General features: G+C 48.6%; 1 protein-coding gene across 3 annotated transcripts in view; it reads left to right on the top strand.

The window, feature by feature from the left end:
- Positions 1–845: 845 nt before the first annotated feature.
- SRL (sarcalumenin) overlaps positions 846–19,803 on the top strand; it is a gene marked incomplete at its 5' end in the record, with an annotated part of 40,369 nt that continues 21,411 nt past the window's right edge. Inside the window, 2 exons of one of the 3 annotated variants that reach the window (XM_079120025.1) lie at positions 888–932; positions 6,836–7,138. In XM_079120025.1, the coding sequence (XP_078976151.1) occupies positions 7,030–7,138 (109 nt within the window). Of the gene's footprint in view, positions 933–6,835; positions 7,139–19,803 lie in introns of all 3 variants that reach the window. The other 2 variants (XM_079120026.1, XM_079120024.1) reach the window with 2 other exon arrangements.

Here is a 19,803-nt window from a genome sequence, read left to right as displayed (position 1 = left end):
AGACATGTCAGAATTTATCAAGGTGAATTGTGTGTTGTGTATTGATTATATCTAAATAAAGTTCTAGTGCCTAATGTGCCTAGGTTACTTTTAGTTCCTTTCCTCTGGGCCGACTACTGCCTCCCCTCATGGTGACACTGTCCCCCCAGCCAGACGGTCCAGTGTCTGCTGTCCCTGGGCTTCATACAGCTGGCCCTCCAGGCCATCACGTGCCCTTAGGAAGATGGCATCAAATAACACTTTGCAGAGGTGACGTAACATTCTGGAGCCCCTGTCCATTGGAAATGGATCTCTGTCGCTTCACCCCTGACTTACATCATAGCCTCAGCCACATCTCTCAGCGTCCCCTTTTTCCCTCTGCTCAGCACTCTCTCTCCTCAGAGGCCCAGGAAGGTTAAGCTCCCAGCTGTGGACCTCAAAGGTCAGGTGTCACAGGCTTTCCTTAATTCCCTTGAATGCTTATATCAGTGGCTATCACATAGAATCTCTTAGTTTGCCCTACAGCTTCTTCAGTTGGAGGCATGATCAGATCCTTGGCTTGCCCCTGACTTTAGGTCAAGTTAGAGCAAGTCCTGGGACCTTCCAACTCCTGAGCCTAAGCCCAAAGGACACCCCACTTTTTCTCCTTCATTCCATCTCATATGATCCCAGGGCTGGTGGGGGGAAAAATGCAGTCCCTGACCCTGCCTTCCAGGGCCAGTAACTGCAGCAGCCTGTTGGGGTCTGGGCTTCTTCCTTATCACGTCTGCCCAGTTGTCCTAGTGACTGTGTGACCCGCCCCCCACCCCCGCCCCGCCCTCGCATGCTGCTGCTGCCCATACCCACCATATAAATAGAGGCGAGGAGCAGCTGGGCTCTCTTGGCAGTCACCATGAGGGCGCTGCTCCTGCTCTGCTGCTTCCTGGCCTCACTCCTGCTCTCAGGACAAGCAGGTACGCCCCCCTGCATGAGTGGACCCCATTCTACCCCAGATGCTTCCCTGAGGTTTTCTGTTCCCTGGAGTGGGGGCTTAGAGCTGATGGCAAAGCTTTGCTCCTTCCTGTGTCACTTTTGTTACCCTTCTTGGGGTCTGGGCTGTGGAGGAAGTGAGGTGCTGGAGAGGACTGGGGGCTAGTGAGGGTGCTTTGGGGAAGGTCAGAGGAAGTGACAAGAGGCAGATGAACCTGAGACTCAGGCTAGGGTCAGAGAGGAGTCTGAATGGCCGATGCTGGAAAAGAGGACCCCCCCCCCCACACACACACACACAAATCAAGCCTGGAGGGAACTCCAAGATGGACAAAATAACAGACGAGCTGGAGGTCATTTGGGTGACCCACTGGGTGGGAGATAGGGCAAATTTCTTGGTTCTGGCTGGAGCCCTGGGTTTGCATGACTGAGGACAGAGGTGGACACTGTGGGCAAAGTTGGGGATCATTTTGCAAACTGGAGTAGAGTTGAAGTCAATTTTATAATAGTGTTTGATATAGAGTTGGGGGTTGGGCTGGAAACGGAATTAGACACATAGTCCAGAGAGGAGTGGGACCCATTTTGGATGAGATACTCTCTGAGGGGCAGGGGCTTTCTTCAGAAAGGAGCTCAGCTCAGTATGCTGGGCTTTCCTTTGACTTCTCAGCACTTCGTGTGGCAGAGGCGGTGGCTTGGGTTGCAGCATGGAGGTTATTTATAGGCTATAGAGGGGACACCAGATCATTTTGTTACCTCTTATTCCTAAGACTCCAATGGCTAGCTTCCCCTTGGGGATGCTTTTGGGAGAGTCTGTGAGATTCCCCCTAGGAATCTAGGACTCCCACTTTGTGTCTAGGCTCAACTTTTAACCTGTGTCTGTACATGGGAATGTGGAGACCCAGGGTTCCAGTCTCTCCAGTCTTCGAGGTTCTGTCTCCTGACAACAGGGGGCTGTGGGGGCACCATCCCAGCAAAGAACAGGAGTTAGGAGCAACAAAAACCATTCTGGGGAATAGGGGTAAGGCAGGGGGCTCCGGCCCTAGCACATGCTACTGGGCTTTGCCCTTGTCTGCCCTTGAGTTAATTTGGGCTCCGTGGGGCTGCAGTGGCTAGAGGGGTGAGTATTCCAAGCGCCTGTCAGGTGGCTAAGTATGGAAACAGCCCTGTAATTGGATCCTGAGCCTCAAGCCACTGCCACCCCCTCCCCTTTGCAGCCCCTCCTCTACGAGGCTCAGCCCCAGCTGCCACCTCGAGGCCTCCACACAGCAGGGCCATAGGAATTACTAGCCTTTTAGGGACATCCTTCATCTTTCCTCCCACTGAAGGAACTGGGAAGTACCCTGGAAGTACCCCTTCCTCCTTGCTCTTGCTCACCTTATCACCACTCTGCCTTGGCTGTGGATTGCTTAGTCAAAAGATGGCTTTCTCCTGGGTCTACTGGGAGCTTCCAAGCTACCAAGTGGCTTCCCCATGCTCCATAATGACAGTCCTTCCTTGTGGTAGATTTCCCCTAGAAGTGCACCATCCTGGTCAGAGGTCCTGTCATTGTCCCTGAACTCCTTTCACGCCACCACTGTGTATTTGCCTCCCATTTCTCTCAGCCCTCAGCTGGGTGGCCATAGAAGTCCCTCCTTGCCCATTTCAAAGGGTAGGGACTGTGCAGTGCTGCCATTCCTTTGTACTCACATTGCCCCATGTCCCTCTGGACTGGGGTTGTTGGCTCTGCAGCCCCTATCACCTACGAAGAGACCAAGCATCCCTCTTTCTTCCACCTGTGCCAGGACTCAGATGAAGTAAAAGGGTCCCTGTCACCAGACACCAGCTTGGTTTCCACCCTCAACCTGCTGCCCCCAGTCCTTGTAACTATCTGGGTTCTCCCCATGGTCTGGGGCATGGGGACAGGTCTGCCCAAGCAAAGAAAGGGAAAAAGACCCTAGAGATAGTTTGATGGTCTCCTTATTGTTCAGGGAAGGCAAGGAGGGTCAGAGGAATGAATGGAAGCTGGGCACACTGGTGCATGCCTGTAATCCCGGTGGCTTGGGAGCCTGAGACAGGAGAATTGTGAGTTCAAAGTCAGCCTCAGCAAAAGTGAGGCACTAAGCAACTCAGTGAGACCCTGTCTCTAAATAAAATACAAAATAGGGCTGGGGATGTGGCTCGGAGGTCAAGTTCAATTCCTAGAAACACCCCACCACAAAAAAAAAAAAAAAAAAAAAAAAAAAAAAAAACGAACGGATTTGTTTGAGTCAGTGACAGGCGTATCCAGTAGTGTTGATCTCACCCACCAGGATTTGTTTCTGTCCCCTTCCTGCCTCTTTGACAAACCTTTCCTGTGGGTGGGTATGAAAGTGGGGTGGATAAGGTCACCTGGGAAAGGTTTCCCAAGAGAGCAAGAGAGATGCTTTTTGTCCTCTGAATCCCTGGAAGATGGGGTGGGGAGGTGGTGCCCAGAAAGCATTTCTTTGGATTTAAGTCATTGGTTGATGTTTATTGGTGAAGGCTCATTGAGTACACTTGTGCTTCCTGTTGTCCCTCCTGTTGCTCGATGCAGAGATCCGTGACCTGGGGGTTCTATGTCCATTTATCCTTCATCCTCCATACCCAGCCCTGGTTTGTAGACCCTCATACTGCTCTGGTCCCACCCTGCATCCCAATAGCAAGGGATTGGTACATGCTGGGGGTATCCATTTTTAGGCTTAGGGCTACAGTGTCCCTCCTGAAAAGACAAGGATACACTGTGACTGTTAGGAGCCTTCCCCGCACTGTGGTATTTCCAGAAGGAGGTTTCATTTCTGTCACCTCAACAGGGCACTCCACCATCCACTGGGGAGGCTGCTGAGAGAAGGGAGCAAGCTCAGGGTTTTGAGGAGAAAGCAGACCTCAGACGCCCTTCAAGCTCCCTAAAACCATACCCTCCACCCCTACCTTGTCACAGCTGGGTGACCCTGTAGGGAAAATCTATTCCCCCATTTCCCACACAGAGTCTGCAATGCTAGACCAGGATATGCTTATGGATGCATCCCCCCAAAACAGTGACACCGTGTTTGGTAGCCTGTGGAACCAAAGTTTGAGAAATGATTTTGTTCCATATCCCTGTGGCTTGTGGTGAAGGTCAAACAGCAAGTTCATGGCAGGCTAGAGTTGGGGTTCAGGTCTCTTCATGCCTTGGCCAGTGCTTTTGTACCCTTACTCCTTTCTGAAGTCCAGATTAGGGCAGTCACATCCCACTGGCCATTCTGTACTCACTTGGGTATGTGGGCTGGGAAGAAACCTAACCTGTATGGACAGAGAAGGAAGATGGCTGCCTCTGCTTCTGGCCTGAGGAACAAGGACAAGGCTAGATGTTGTGCATCCTGTACAGAGCATCCACCATGGGTGGAGGAGTGGGATGGGTGGAATCCACTGCTGTGGAACACTGGGGTGGAGCACCCAGGCTTACTTCTCTCTTCTGGATGTATTCCCCCTCCAAAAACAAATCCAGGTCTCCTATGGCACAGCCCTTGCATGTAAATGTTGCTTGGGTATGCAAATCTTTTCCTTCAAACGCTTCGTCGCAGTTCATCGTTTTATGAACTGATCCCATGTTTATTGTGTTGCTATTGTTTTTTAGGTATGGTACTAGAGGAATGCAGACAGACATTTTGTTTTTGTACGGACTCCTACTGGAAAAGTGAGGTGGGCTGAAGGAAGGGGACAGGTTATCTTGAGCTGAGCAGGTCAGAAAGTAAAGGTGAAATTGGGCCCTGAAGAAAGTAGGATGCAGACATGGGGAGATGTTAGGAAGGAAATTCCATGTAAAGGGAACTGGATGAGTCAACTCATGGAATCAAAAGAATGGGGCCCCGAAGAGATCCAGGAAAAGGTACATTGTTCTCTCTTGGATAAGGGTGGGCAGATGGGAGTGAGGGCAGCAGGAAATCTATTTGGAAGGCGAGGTTGGGGCAGAAGTGCAAGGTCTTGACTGGTAGGCTGAGGAGGGCAGCTTTATTCTGGACAATGGGTAACCATGGAGGGCTCTGGTGAAATACACAGTTGTTGGTGGAAGGAGCAGAGCAAGGATGAGAGGAAACTGATTAGTCAAACATGCCAGGAATTTAAGTGGGAGGGTGTGGACTTGGGCAAGGCTGGGAGTGGGGAGAAGGGGCAACCTCCACAGAGAGGTGGGGTGGAATCAAATGAGCTTCTCAACCTGGTGAGCCAGGGCGGGGAAGGGAGTTCTGGCAGGCTTCATGCCAGGTACTGGAGAACAGTCTTACCAGAAGAAGACTCCAGGAGTGTAAGAGAGAACTGATTCTAAAAGGTTATTTTGGGTCATCTTGAATGCCAGGTGCTGGTGGGATGCCTGGATGGGGATATATCACAGTGGTTAGAAAGATGGGACTGGATCCTAGGAGGAAAGTCAGACCTGGGAATCTGGACATGAGATTCATTTGTGTAAAGATGAGAGTGAGGCAGAAATTGAGGAAGCTATTGCAGAGAGATAATGAGATTTGAAGCCTAGTCCTGGAAGAAACTGGACTTAAGGAGTAGGAGAGGGAAGAGGATAATAAATGAATTTCAGAAAGATGGGAGGGGATCCAAGAGACAGTGGCTTGGCAGTCAGTGGAAGGATGTATCCTAGAGGAAGGGGTATTCCACAGGATTAAATGTCACAGAGATGTTGAGGAAGAGGTGTTGATTTCAACAACCTGAGGTCACTGACATATAATGAGGGGTTTAAGAGCAATTAGTGAGGACATGAGACAACATATTTAGACATAAAGGGCTGGGAATGGTGGTGCATAACTCTAATCCCAGTGGCTTCTGAGGCTGAAGTAGGAGGATTGCAAGTTCAAAACAAGTCTTAGCAACTTAGGGAGACCCTGTCTCAAAAATAAATAAAAATAGGGGGCTGGCGTTGTGGCTCAGTGGTAGAACACTTGCCTGGCATGTGTGAGACACTGGGTTCGAGTCACAGCACCGCATATAAATAAATGAATAAAATAAAGGTCCATCAACAACTAAAAATATATATTAAAAATTAAAAAATAAATAAATAAAAAGGGTGCTGGGGATGTAGCTCAGTTGGTAGAATGCTTACCTCGCAAACACAAGGCCCTGGGTTCAATCCCCAGCACCGCAAAAACAAAAACAAAAACAAAAAAGTAAATAAAAAGGGCTGGGAATGTGACTCAGTAGTTAAGTGCCCCTGGGTTCAATCCTTGATACAAAAAAAAAAAAAAAAAGACTTAAAAACTTCAGTTGAATGGGATAAAGACCAGTAATACTCTGCAGGGACAGATGGGTTTGTAGAGGTAGAGAAATTTTTCAACACTAGAGAAGACTAAGAGTGTTTGTGGGTCTATGGGCAAGGATCCTGTGGGGTAGAAAGGGAGGCCTCTTGCCCCAAGTTTATGATATTAAAGCCAAGCCCAGATCCTGTTCTCCACTGCTAGGGAGGAACTAGGTGGTGCCTAAAAGAGGAGGCTGTAGGCGATGCCCTGAGTCAGTGTTTCAGTCCCTGTGAGTGCTTGAGAGTCTGCCCACTTCAGCTGAAATGCCTTAGAGTGGAGGGCAAAATTAGCTTCCGGACTCTGTGGCCTGGTCTACTATGGGTGAAGCACTGTATTTTGACTCCATGAGGATTAGTTTTTTAAGTGGAAATTGGCATGGGAGGCACATGCTGAGTTACACAAAAGATGACCTCGTCCTTATTCTTTCCTGTGGTATGGAGACAGGCGTTCAGGTTCAGCTCTCCTTGGTGTCTTCCTGGTTGTAAGGCCTGTACCCTTCTCATGACCCAGCAGTGGGACCCCCTCAGGATGAGGTGGGTAAGTGATGGGTGGTCTGTGTTCTTCAGGAAGCCCTGGCTCCTCAGAGCCCCTGGCCCTCTCCTCATCTATCTTTTCAGGCAAGCATTGGAACTTGAGCAGCCAACCTTCAGACTTTGTATCCACTGTGTGACATCCCTTTGGATGGCTCCCTTACCTCCCCAACACTGGCACCTGCCTATCTTCCCTTCTCGCAAGATGTGCATATGAGAACAGTTGAGAGCCAGTGGCTCAACAGCTTGCACTGTTGCTCTCCCAGATATTGTTTTAGAGGATGCAGAAGACCTTAGCTCCAGGAGCGCATCTCGAAGGTGGACTTGCCCATTGCTTTGGTGAGCAAGGCCTTACCCAGTCCCTGCATCACAGCACAGAGGCAATAATAGGTAAGCCACTGGTTCTGAGTGCAAAGGGGCCAAGCTGTGGAGTGGGGCTTCCTCCACCTGTTCCTGAGTGAGTGTGAGTGCCCAGAGAACTGGAGCCAAGGCTGGTTCAGCTGTGTAGGCTGCCCAGCAACTGGGTTTGACTAGTGCTTCCTGTCTCTTCATCCCAGCCTGGTGTGCTAAGCAGGAGGTGAAGATGGCCTGCACAGTTCAGCAAATGGAACAAATGGGATTTAGCTCAGTTTCTGGAGAATGATTTCTTTCTGGTCTGTGTTTTTTTTTTTTTTTTTTTTTTTTTTTTTGATACCAGGGATTGAACTCAGGCACTCAACCACTGAGTCATATCCCCAGTCCTTTTTTTTTTTTTTTTTTTGTATTTTATAGAAACAGGGTCTCACTGAGTTGATTAGTGCCTCACTTTTGCTGATGCTGGCCTTGAGCTTGAGATCATCTTGCCTCAGCCTCCTGAACTGTTGGGATTACAGGCCTGCATCACCAAACCAGACTTGTGCAGTCTTGTCCCATCTGGTTTCAGCCTCTTTCTTCTCCAACCTGCAGGTGGTTTTACTCACAGCCAAGGTCCCAGGCACACCTCCATCCTGGGACATGTTTGCCACTTGTCACTTCCTTATTCTCACTCACAGAGGCCTCCTGGAGCAGCCATTCCTGAGTTGCCCAGTTACAAAGTTGGGTGGCAGTATCAGAATTGAAGTGCCAGAGTTAAATCAGAAGTGGATGTAATCATATAATTAATAACCAGAATGTGATTAATTATTTAAGTAATAAAACTAAGTCAGAATTTCATTTAATCAGAATTAGAGTGCCTGAGCTACTAGGAACCAACCATTCACTTCTCTCAGCCCAGGGCCTTATAGTACCTCCTCCCCCTAGTCCTCCAGTTCTTTCCAAGCTGGTATGGCCACCTTGGGCTGCCCTGGGGGTGGTGTGCCTGATGACCTAATTATGACAACATCATGAGAACTTCATTCCTGGTGAACCCCTTCCAGGAACCTGTCTTTTCTTAGAGTGCTATGGGGAACTCAGGAAAGCAGGGTGACTATTGCTGCATCTAGTTCCAGATCTGGGCCCAGGAGGATTCTGGTGGAACGTTGCCCAGCCAGGGTAAGCTCCCCTGGTTCATTGCAAGGGTGCTAAGAAATAGGAAGGATGGAACTTTTCTCCCCGTCAACTCCTTCCCCAGTTTCCTTGCCCTACACAGCTTTGAGAATCCTTCCCTTTTCCTTCAATTAAGAATAAATGTGGGTTGTGTGCCAGGACTTAGGTGCCAAGGGGCTCAGCACAGAGTTCTGAAGAATGGGAAATGCAGCTGTCCTTGGGGAACCCACCCTTTGGTCAGGGGAAGCAGAATGGACTTGGGTATGAGGTAAGGGGCAGGATGTGATCAGAAAGAAGTATGAGGGTATGAGGACAGACTTGGATGCTCCAGGAACTTGGGGGAGGCAGAGGAGTGGGGTGTTTGACATGAGAGGGGAGAGGAAAGGCAGATATGGAGTTCCCATAAGGCCCAGCTCTCAGCCTGGTTAGCCCTGCAAGGTCCTGGCTAGGCTATGTGTTGCAGGAAGGAACGGGCTGTGTCTCTGCCCCAGGAGCTGACCTTCTATTTGGGGAGATGACTCGCACTGAAAAAAAATCTAACTAACACCCCCAGCAGCCTACACTTTGATTGGAGTGTAGAGGATGGCAGGGAAGTTTGGACTGTCAGCTCCGAGGGGACAGGGCTGTGTTTCTGTTTAATTCACTCATAAGTGGCTCCCCTTGTTTGCAGTTTTGCTTTCCACAGTTTCAGTTACCTGTGATCAACCATATTCCAAAAATATTAAATGGAAAATTCCAGAAATAAATAATTCATAAGTTTTAAGTAACTTTTATTATGGTCTATTTTTATAGTTGGTTTCGTGTGTTTGTTATTTCCACAATCTCTGAGTGCTGGGGATTCGAACCCGGGCCTCCTGCATGAGAGGCAGGGACTCTACGAGATGGGCTATTTGGTCTGCACTTGGTCTATTGTTATAATTGTTCTATTAAAAATTTTTTTAGTTGTAGGTGGACACAATACCTTTATTTTACTTATTTATTTTTTATGTGGTGCTGAGGATCGAATCCAGGGCCTCACATGTGCCAGGCAAGTACTCCGCCACTGAGCCCCAGCCCCTAATTGTCCTATTTTTATTAATTGGGTTATTAATCTTTTATGTGACTTATTTATAAATTAAATGTTATTGTAGGCATGTACACATAGGAAGAAACAGCATGTGCAGGGTTCTGTGTTCCCTGTGGTTTCAGGTGTCTTTTGGGGGCCTTGGAATGTATCCCCTGCAGATAATGGGGAGTATTGTACTGTATCGCTAACACTTAGCACAGCACTTGGCTCAGCGAGGGCCTTTAACAATGTCTAATGAATGAGCAGATGATTTGCGCAGGCAGAGCCATCTGAAGACAGTGATGGAAGCCAGGAGGTGGGGAAGCTCAGAGGACTGCACTGGCAGGAATGGGTCGCAACTAGCTCTGGCTAGAATGTGAGGCTCCTGTTCAGGGGAGCTGAGGCCGCCCTGATGGGTTGGGGCCAGTTGGGAAGGGCCTTGAATGCCTCGCCAAGTGGCTGTCTCCCTAGGTCCTCCACAGACTCCAGCAGGTTTCCCTTGGCTTGTCCCCCCCACCCCCTTCCTCACAGATATTTTTGGATCCTACTAGATCAGGGACTACAAAGCTGAGCTCAAGCAGGTGCAGGCAAAATCTGGCCTGGAGTTCTGTACTCACAGGAAGTGGGTTGTGCTGGGAGGTTGACCCAGCACCAAGCCAGGGGAGAACCCTGGGGTTTGGAAGCCCCTTTACTCTTTCCACCAATGGGTTGCTGCCAAAACTGCTATCCCTGGTCCTCCTCCAAGTGGCTACTGGGTTAGGACCTAGGCCAGCCGAGTCATCTTGCATAAATTTCCCCTAGATGGCAACAGGTAAACAGGAAAATGTGTCTCTGATGCATATCTCATTTACACTGCATTGAGGTCCCAGCACCACCTGCCTTATACACCTGCATCCACATGCCTTTCCTCTCCCTCCTCTCATGTCAAACACCCCACTCTAATTTGTTGGTTACTCAATTGTTGGCATTTTCCCCCACCTTTATTCCAAGAATCAGGTGGAAGATGACTTGTTTTCCTACCACTTATCCAAGGAGATTGAGAGACCAGAGTGTTTTCTGGGACCTGGAAGGGGGTTCTGGAAAAAACTGGGAAAGGGCCAAGCACTCACCTTGGACAGGCAAAGATCAGTAGAATGAGCTTGGGGACAGCAGTGACTGCATCAGAAGTCTGGTGGCAATCTCATCTCTTTCTTCTGTCTTCTTGCCTGGGTTTCCTTTCTGAACTGGTGGGGCCCCAGTACTTGAGGGCAGAGGGAGCACTGGTTTTGTCACAAAATAACTGCTAAGCCCCTTACCATCTCTGCACCTGTTTCTTCACTAGTAAAATGGGGATAATAATACTTGCCCTGTTTATAGCATGGATCTGTTAGGTGACTATAAGACGAAAATCTTCTTTGATATCAGATATTTTTTGGGGTTAAAAGGGCTTTGACCATAGTGACAGGTTCTTACTGTTGAATGTATGCTGCAAATTGACTGTTGCTGCTAGTTTTATCAAATATCACAGGTCATGAACAGCCAGGGGAATCCATCAGCATTTCTGCTCCTCTTCAGGACCATTAATATCTTTGGGATTCTCTGTCCTCAAAGAGCTTACAACCAAGGAGAAGGGATAGTCCATGCTCATGAGATGAATAGAAAACCATATAAGGCAGGTGGACTCAAGGGCTAAAAATAAGCAGCTTGCAAGTACAGAGAAGGGAGAGCAGTTGTTGGAGAGGCTTTGTGGTTGGGGACAGCTCAAGCTGAGTTTCAGAGCATGTGGATACCAGGTGGTAGGGGAAGAGCCAATAAACACCACCTTAATGTAAGAGCATGTGGGGAAGATCCCATAGGGACAGGCTTAGATGTTGGTTCCTATATTACTTTCTAGCTGGATACAGTGGTACACACTTGTAAGCCCAGCTACTTGGGAGACTGAGGCAGGAGGATTGCAAGTTTGAGGACAGCCTTGGCAACTTAGTGAGACCCTGTCTCAAAAAATACAAAGCGTTGGAGATATACCTCAGTGGTAATGTGTCTGTTGGTTCAGTCCCAAGCACCAAATCCAAAACTAAAACTGAACTAACCAACCAACAGAAATCTATTATCTCACAATTCTAGAGGCCTGAAGCACAGAATCAAGTTGTTGGCAGGGCTGCCCTCACTCTGAAGGCTTTAGGGAGGATCTTTCTTACCTCCTCCAGCTTCTGGTTGCTACCAGCAACCTTTGGTGTTCCTGGGCTTCTAGACTCTTCGCTCCAGTCTCTGCCTGTGTCTTCACATGGGCTTCTCCCTGTCTGTGCATCTCTCTGTGTTCTCTCCTTATCATGTAAGAACATTGAGGACTTTGGATTTAGGATCCACCCTAATCCAGTATGATCTCATCTTAATTAGTTACATCTGCAAAGACCCTATCTCCAAATAAGGTCAAATTCCCAGGTTTTTGGTGGACATGGATATTGGGAAGACACCATTCGGTATGCTACAGTTTCTTAACCTTGGACCACAGTTGTCTAACAGTTGCTGGCTTTGAATGATTACTTCTTATTTCTCTCCAGGTGATAGTCTTCTGATGGGCAGAGTTGGCACCTGTGCCCTTGTGCCCTCTGGTCCTACAGCCCCCACAGTGGCTCCATTGGCTAATTTGAAACTAACTCTTCTGACACACCCACAGCAAGAGTGTTGAATGAATGTATGGACAGCAGGCTAGGGCAGAGGATTCCTGAAGTGGCCACTCTGGCTGCAGTAGTGCTGGGGAGGAGGGTGCCTGCTGTGTGTGCTTCAGCTGCAGAGCAGGTTAGAGGGGGCAGATACTCAGGGCAGAGGCCTGATTCCTGGATGGGAGTGTGATGCAGAGAACAAGGACCAAGAAGACCCAGCTTTCTCCCCTGCCCGTTGTGTTCCTGATCTCTTTTCAGTACTGGGGATTAAACCCAGGGGCACTCTATCACTAAGCCACAAATCTTTTAATTTTATTTTTGAGACAGGCTTTTGCTAGGTTGCCCAGGCTGGCCTCCAACTTGTGATCGTCCTACCTCAGACTTCCAAGTTGCTGGGATTATAGGGATGTGCCACTGTCCCCAGCTGAGGTTCCCATTCTTACAGCACCTTCCTATTAGCAGCAGAGGTCCCTCACTGGAAGGGAAGAGTAACAGAATCTTATTGTGGACAACAGAGTTCCTAAACTGGAGTCTGAGGTCTGAGCAGCTCTGGAAGCTGGTAGCTGTGGCTCATCTGGTTCTAGAGGAAAATGGGATGAGAGGACTGGCCTCCACCTCTTCCCAGCTTAGGGTCTTCAAGCCTTTTCAGAAACATTCACCAATGATCATGGGGAGCAGTGTAAAGGGGCCCTCCTAAGTCTGTTGTTCTGGGTTCTCCTCTGCCTGGCTTTCTCCCACTCTCCTAAACATAGCCCCTAGTTCCTTCACAGGCCTGGCTCCTGCAGTGTACCACCCAGAATGTGCCTTCGTGAGCAGCTACTCAGAGCCTGGGGGTCTTCACCCCTACTCAGGCACTCTTAAAGAGACTCTGCCCTTGTGGTTGGTTCTCTCTTCCTGCCTGCCTATCTTCTCCATTCAGATCCTAAAATCTGTAAGGGGAGGAGCATAGTTTAGCAGGTCCGTCTGGGTTATGACGTGACAGGTGGGGACAGCAGCTCTCTCTGAGGTTCTTTTGTTCTTCTTTGTCTTCTTTTTTTTTTGACTCTTTTTCTTCCTCCCTCTCTCTCTCTTCCTTGTATTTTTCTTGTACCAGGGATTAAGCCCAGGGCTTCACAGATGCTAGGCAGTGCTTGACCACTGAGCTACATCCCAGCCCTTTCTAGGCTCACATGAGAACTGGGCTTGGAGGGGTTCAGTGACTTGGCCCAAGGATGTAGTTTTGAATACTGGTCCTCTCCTGTCTTCTGGAACTCTTTGCCACTGAGTTGAGGAAAGGTTTTCCATTTTACTACCATTCATCTATTTATCATTCATCCACCCTTTTTCCATCCATTCATTCAAATGACTGTTCTAGGTGAAGGAGATACAAAATCCTGGACCGATAAGAAACCAAATAAGTAAGTTACATAGTTTATTAGAAGGTGGTAAATGTGACAGAGAAAAATAAACTAGGGAATGGAGGTGGGGAAGGCTGATGGGGAAACAATCTTAATGGAGTGGCTAGGGAGGCCTTACAGAGAAGACAGAATCAGAGCAAAGGCTTAGAAGGGGAGGGAGTTGCCAGATGGTTGTCTGGGAAGAGTGTGGTTAGCAGAAGGCACATCAGACACAGTGAGGCAGGAGGATCCTGCACTGGTCAAGAAAGAGTCTGGGTGCTGGACAGAGTGAACAATATTGCTCATGACAGGAGATGAGGTCACAGGGGAAGCAGGGCCAGAGGTAGGGGCCTCTAGGCTTCTCATTCTCATGAGATAGGAGTCAGTAGAGGACATGCATGGAGGAGGGCTGCCCCCAGTCACTCTTCTATTATGTGGAGCACACACAGAGGGCATGTGGAGGGGTGGCCAAGGTGGAAATAGCACAAGAAGCTTGGGAGGTTGGCAGGGTAGGTTTTTTTTTTTTTTTTTTTTTTTTTTTTTTTTTGTTTTGTAACTGATGAAACAGGCTCAAGTTAGAGAAAACTGCTGATTAGGGGAGAAAACTTGGGTTCCTACTCCTAATTTCCACTGGCTCTTTCCTTTCTTCTTTTTTCTTCTTCCTCCAAAGTCCTCAGAGCTGCTCACTGGGCATCTCTGCCTGACCACCCTGGTTCTACCAGCAGGTTCTGTGAAGGTCTCTTTGCTGCCTAGCAGGGTAGCAAGGCAAGCTATTCCTGAAGTGGGAGCCAGAATTATCCCAGGCCTAGGTGGGAGCAGGGGGTGCCAGTGGAGTTCACACTCGGGTGTCTGGGTGGAAATTGCCCTGAGGGAGGTAGGTTCTTTAAAGGATATTGGTGCAGGCATGCTCACTACTTTCTCAGGACCTACAGGGACTTAAAGAGGTACTGGGCATAGCCCTTGTCCTGGAGATGTGAACCTGGAAGGGAAGTTAGGAGACACATGTACTGCCTCCCCACCCCAAGGTCACCACCACAGAAGTCAGGGTCTGTGCCTTGTCACTTTGCTCAGTGTGCAAAGTCATGGACATGAGTGGGTTGAGGCGAGAGAGGGCCATCTTGGTGCCCTCAAGTGATAAGAACCAGAGGGCATTGTGAAGAGTGGCAAGGTGGGGGCTGGGAGCATAAGGCTAGGCATGTGGGAACAGGTAAGACTGGGACCTGTAGGGAGGCAGGAGGCCTTTCCAGGCAGGTAAGCTATCAGGGTAGGATTTCATGAGTTGGATTTTGTCTTCCAAAAAGACATGTTGAAGTTCTAATCCCAGTACTTTAAAAAGTGACCTTATTTGGAAGTAGGATCATTAAGATATTATTAGTTAAGAATGAGGCTCTGTCAGACTTGGTGGCACAGGCTTGTAATCTTAGCAGCTTGGAAGACTGAGGCAGGAGGATTGAGGCAGGAGGATCACAAGTTCAAGGCCAGCCTCAACAATTTAGTAAGGCCCTAAGCAACTTAGCAAGACTGTCTCAAAATTAAAAATAAAAGGGCCGAAGGTGTGACTCAGTGGTAAAGCACTCGTGGGTTCAAACCCCAGTAACCCCCACTGAAAAAAAAAAGAGGGGGGGAGGGGAAAGGATGAGGTCCTGCTGGAGAAGGGTGGGCCCTACATCCAATATAGTGGTTTTCCTGTGGGGAAAGGAGAGACACAGCAGAGAAGGCCATGAGGAGGAGGAGGCAGAGACAGAAGGAAGGCAGGATTCAGAGGGAGCATGGCCCTGCTGACTCCTTGATTCAGACTTCTGGTCCCCAGAACTGTGAGAGAATGAATTTCTATTTTTTAAAACTTGTAAGTTTGTGGTACTTTGTTATGGCAGCCGTAGGAAACTGACATGAGATTAGGTTCAGGCATCAGTGCAGGAATCTCACCCTTGCCCAGCTGGGGACAGTAGGGAGGCTGGTCTGCTGAGCTCAGATGTAGCCTTGGGGTGGCTATGTGTGACTGTTGGCACTCATAGGGTGGGGAAGGGGGAGGGGCACAGTCGGGTAGGATCAGCCTGGGTCATGAGTGTGGAATGTGCATTTGCTTTATCCCTGTCCTTGGCTCTGACCTTCCTGTCTCCAGGGGGACCCCATGGGAACTAGGGAGTAGATGACCTGTCCTGGCCTTCTGCATGGCCATGAGGCTGCCAAAGGAAAACTATGTAATAGCCCAGGGCTCCCCAGTGGCAAGAACCTCATGTGGCTTTGGTATTTGAATAAATGAGAGAGGATGTGGAGAGCCCAGGCTCTTCATGATACTACCCTAGAGAAGTGGGCTGCTCTCAGGCTTGCCTGTCTACAGTGACATCTCCTGAGAAGTAGCATGTCCACAGAAGACCTCAGAGGCCTGGCCTGAAGGGTCTGGATGAGCCATGGCTCACCCAGGAAAGTGTGTCTTCACGTGTCTGAGGTTCAGGTGACCAGGCTGTTTGGGGATATAAACTGGAGGCTCTAGCCAGGCTGCTCCCAGGGCAGGCATGAGATTTCTGGAATGGTTCCCCCTTAAGGTGACCTGAGCATGCTGGATATCTTTGCCAGTGGTATTTCAGGTTTTAGGAGCAAGAAAGAAGGGAAATGGGCAGAGTTCTGTGAGGCTTTGAGAATCTGTACTGTTTGCAGAGCACCATTGGAGGGGTCCTTCCCCTTCTCCGGTGACCAGACTCTGGAAGGGTCTTCTGGTCCCAAATTCTGTGGCCTCTGCCTTCGTGAATTCAGGTAAGAACTGATGCCACATGGCTTTCACTGGACCAGTATCCTTTGTCTTCTGGTGATGACCCTAGTGAGACCCTTCCTACATTCTTCTGGTGACACAGGAGCACCACAGACCTTAAGGCAAGGGCCAACGGCTTAAATCTCACTCCAGTTCTTTCTAAAACTTCCATATGGAGCGGGACTTAGGGATCCCCGAACTTCAAACCCACTCTGGTCACCTCTGGCATGGCCCTCCTCAAGTGACCATCCTTTGGAGGAACAAATGGGAGTGAATGAACAAGTCCAGGAATACCAGGTCCCCTGGAAGGGGTGAAATGTGACCATCATAAGATTAAAAATACTACGGACGGGGTTGGGATATGGCTCAATGGCAGAGCGCGTGCCTGGCAAGTGTGAGGCACTGGGTTCAATTCTCAGCACCGCATATAAATAAATAAAATAAAGCTCCATTGACAACTAAAAAAAATATTTAAAAAGAGAAATACCAGGGAGGAAAGGAAGTGGTGCTTGTCTTGGAGGCTGAGTGGAAGGCTATGACGAGGAGTCTAGAGACCTTGGGTTTAGGCCTGGCTCTGCCTCAGCTCACTGGGTGACTTCTGACATATTTTTCTTCCCTGGACCTCGTTTTCTCACCTGTGAAACAGAAGTGTTGGGCTAGTTAATTTCTAAGTTCCTTTCCAGTTTTAGAAGTCTCCAATGTAGAAGTAATCACAAGGATAAAGAATGACATGAGATTTGGAGCCGTGCATGTAAGGACCCAGGGGTGGAACTCATCTATTGTGGTTTTGGTGACACCCTGTGGGGAAAAAGGTGGAAAATCTGACTTCTTGGGGTCTGAACATTAACACTTCCAGAAGGGTCTATGGGCCAGGGAGCCCAAGGCAGAACATCTGTATCATTGCTGACCTTGCCTCTGCCCTTGACTTGACCTTCCTCCTTCACCCACTCTGAGCAGGCATGAGAATGGGCAGGTTCTCTGTTCTTTATGGAAGTTGGGGGCAAGAACTACTATGGACACCTCACTGACAGAATGTGCAGTGGCAGTGCTGGGCACTGTTTGCCCAGCATCCTGGATGTGGTGCTTACTCTCACCTGGTCGGCCAACCAGTAAGAGCTGCAGGTGGTGGCTGAGGAGCCGGGGGTTACGTACAGCCTTGCAGGCCTGTGTTTGTGACTTCAAAGCCATGAAAACATGAGCTATGATTTCACTTGAGCAGTCTGAGCAAAGCATCCTTCAGGCAGAGCTGGAGCTGCTGGCCCTGTCTCTGAGCCTCACTGTGTTCTCAAGGCCCAAGGCAATTCTGAAGGGATTATTATTTTGTTCTTTACTATGAAGATTATGAGATGTGGGCACTTCCAGTGGCCTCTCTCCAATTGTGTTGCCATTTTAGAGCATCATGAAGGGCCCTTACTTGTTCTTGGCTTTTGGAAGGGTTTTCACCCGTTCTCAGGCAAAAGTCTTGCCATGGGTCTAAATGTTCCCTTGAGTGTGCATTTGTGTTGGGGATAAAGTGCAGGAGTACCTCACTTCAGTGGCTGCATGTGAGAATCTGGAATGTAAGAGGGAAGTAGGAAGCTGCCTCTGGTCTTGATTTCTGGGTGATTTAGGACTGATAGAGGCAGTGACCATAGGACTTACCTTTGGGCTCAGCAGGATGAGCTCTTGGCACTGGGAATGTGGCAACTCAGTCCCTTTCCTATCCTCAGACCAATGGAAGTCTCAGAAGAGAGTAGCCCTGTTCCTGAGTCGCCTGCAGCCCCCACCTGAGCTGCTGTAGTTGGTGACAGAGGAGAAGGAACTCTAGAAAGAAAGACCTCCTCTGGTCCCCTGACCATACCCTCAGGCCCAGAGGGTCAGAAGGAGTGGAGCGAGGGTGATCTAGCTTGGCTGCTGTCCAACAGTGATTCTGTTTTGGCCATTCAGTGAACTTGGGATATGGCCAGGCATCTTTCCCCTTCTAGGAAATAATGGTTACACATGACATATGTCGAATGCTTGTGAACATCACTAGATGTTTAAAAAGCTCCAAGGGGGTTGGTTGCCAACACAGGTATTATTATCTGCATTTTATGGGTGAATGAAGTTGGGTACAGGATTAATGAGCAGCCAAGGTCACATAGCAGGCTGGTAAAACAGCTGTTTGAGGGAGCTATATTCTTCTGGCTTTCAGCAGGTCTCTCTTTGCCTGGCACCTCAGAATTAAACCATCAGCCCTCTCACATCTCTCCCCACATGTCCCAGGCAGGTTCAGTTTCTTTGAACTGGACACTGGGGAGGCAGCAGAAGGCCAGCCACCTGCCTCAGTCTATCTCAGATCCACCCCATATAGCTTCTTCTTTCCTTGCTCTTTCCTACCAAGCTCATTCCACCACAGGGAGGAAGTTATTGCCCAGTGATTCCTACAAGGATTTCTGAGCTGATGTTGGAAAAATTGGGTGCTCAACTGAGTATCCCTTTTAACGATCAGTTTACACTAATCAGCTAGGACTTAATGTTTTGCTTCTTCCAAAGGTATTTGCTCTTCAAAAATGAATGAGGGGGGCTGGGGAGATAGCTCAGTTGGTAGAGTGCTTGCCTCATAAGCACAAGGCCCTGGGTTCAATCCCCAGCACCAAAAAAAAAAAAAAAAAAAAAAAAAAAAAAAAATTAATGAGGCTAGGTTGGGACTGGGGCTAAGTGGTAGAGTGCTTGCCTAACACGTGCGAGGCCCTGGGTTCGATATGTGGTGCTACCACATATAAATATAAATAAATAAAATAACAGATCCATTGACAACTAAAAAAGTATTTTAAAAAAATGAATGAGGCTGGGTGTGTTGGCACATGCCTGTAATCCCAGTGACCCCCCAAGACTGAGGCCAGAGGATCACAAGTTCAAAGTCAGCCTCAGCAATTTAAGGAGGCCCTAAGCAACTTAGCAAGATCCTATCTCAAAATTAAAAATTAAAAAAAAAAATGTCTAAGGATATGACTCAGTGGTTAAGCACTCCTGGGTTTAATCCCCAGTACCAAAAAATAAAAGAATGAATATTTACACTCATGAATGCCTCTGGGCATCAAAGACAATCATGGACACACACACACACACACACACACACACACCATGGGATTTCTAGCAATTTCTCAAACCAAGAATTCCCAGGAATAGGGGATAGGGTGGAGAGTAGTTATTCTGTCAATTCTCTGTACTTAAAGTTTGAAGGTAATTGCGTCGAAGTCTTTAACAATCCTTTTTATTTTTTATTTATTATTTATTTTTATTTTTTGGTGCTGGGGATTGAACACAGGGGCACTTTACCACTGAGCTACATTCCCAGCCCTTTTTGTTTTTTATTTTGAGACAGGGTCTCACTAAGTTGCTGAAACTGACTTTGAACTCATGTTTCTCTGCCTCAGCCACGAGTCACCGGGGTTGCAGGGGTGCGCCACCATGCCCAGCTAATCATTTTTTTAAAAAGAGAGAGAAGTGGGAAGTGGAAGGCTAACACGTCACTGCCCTAGGGCAAACGTGACCCCTCCCGTTGGCTGCGTGGAGGTGTGACTGGAATGTGGCCCAACGCTGGGGCAGCTCATGAGACCTGGAGATGGGAGGGAGCTGGGTTCTAGAAATAGCTGTTGCTAGTGAGAAAGACCAACCCTGCAACCCTGGGACAATCAGTTTCTAGAGCTCAAGGCTTTCATGAAATCCAACCAGTTGATCTGTAAGATGGTCCTTTTTGACCCCAAATCCCAAGTTTC

Source organism: Sciurus vulgaris (assembly GCF_902686455.1).
Source record: "Sciurus vulgaris genome assembly, chromosome: 18".
Classification (NCBI taxonomy): Eukaryota; Metazoa; Chordata; class Mammalia; order Rodentia; family Sciuridae; genus Sciurus; species Sciurus vulgaris.
This window is presented reverse-complemented; position numbering and strand designations above follow the sequence as displayed.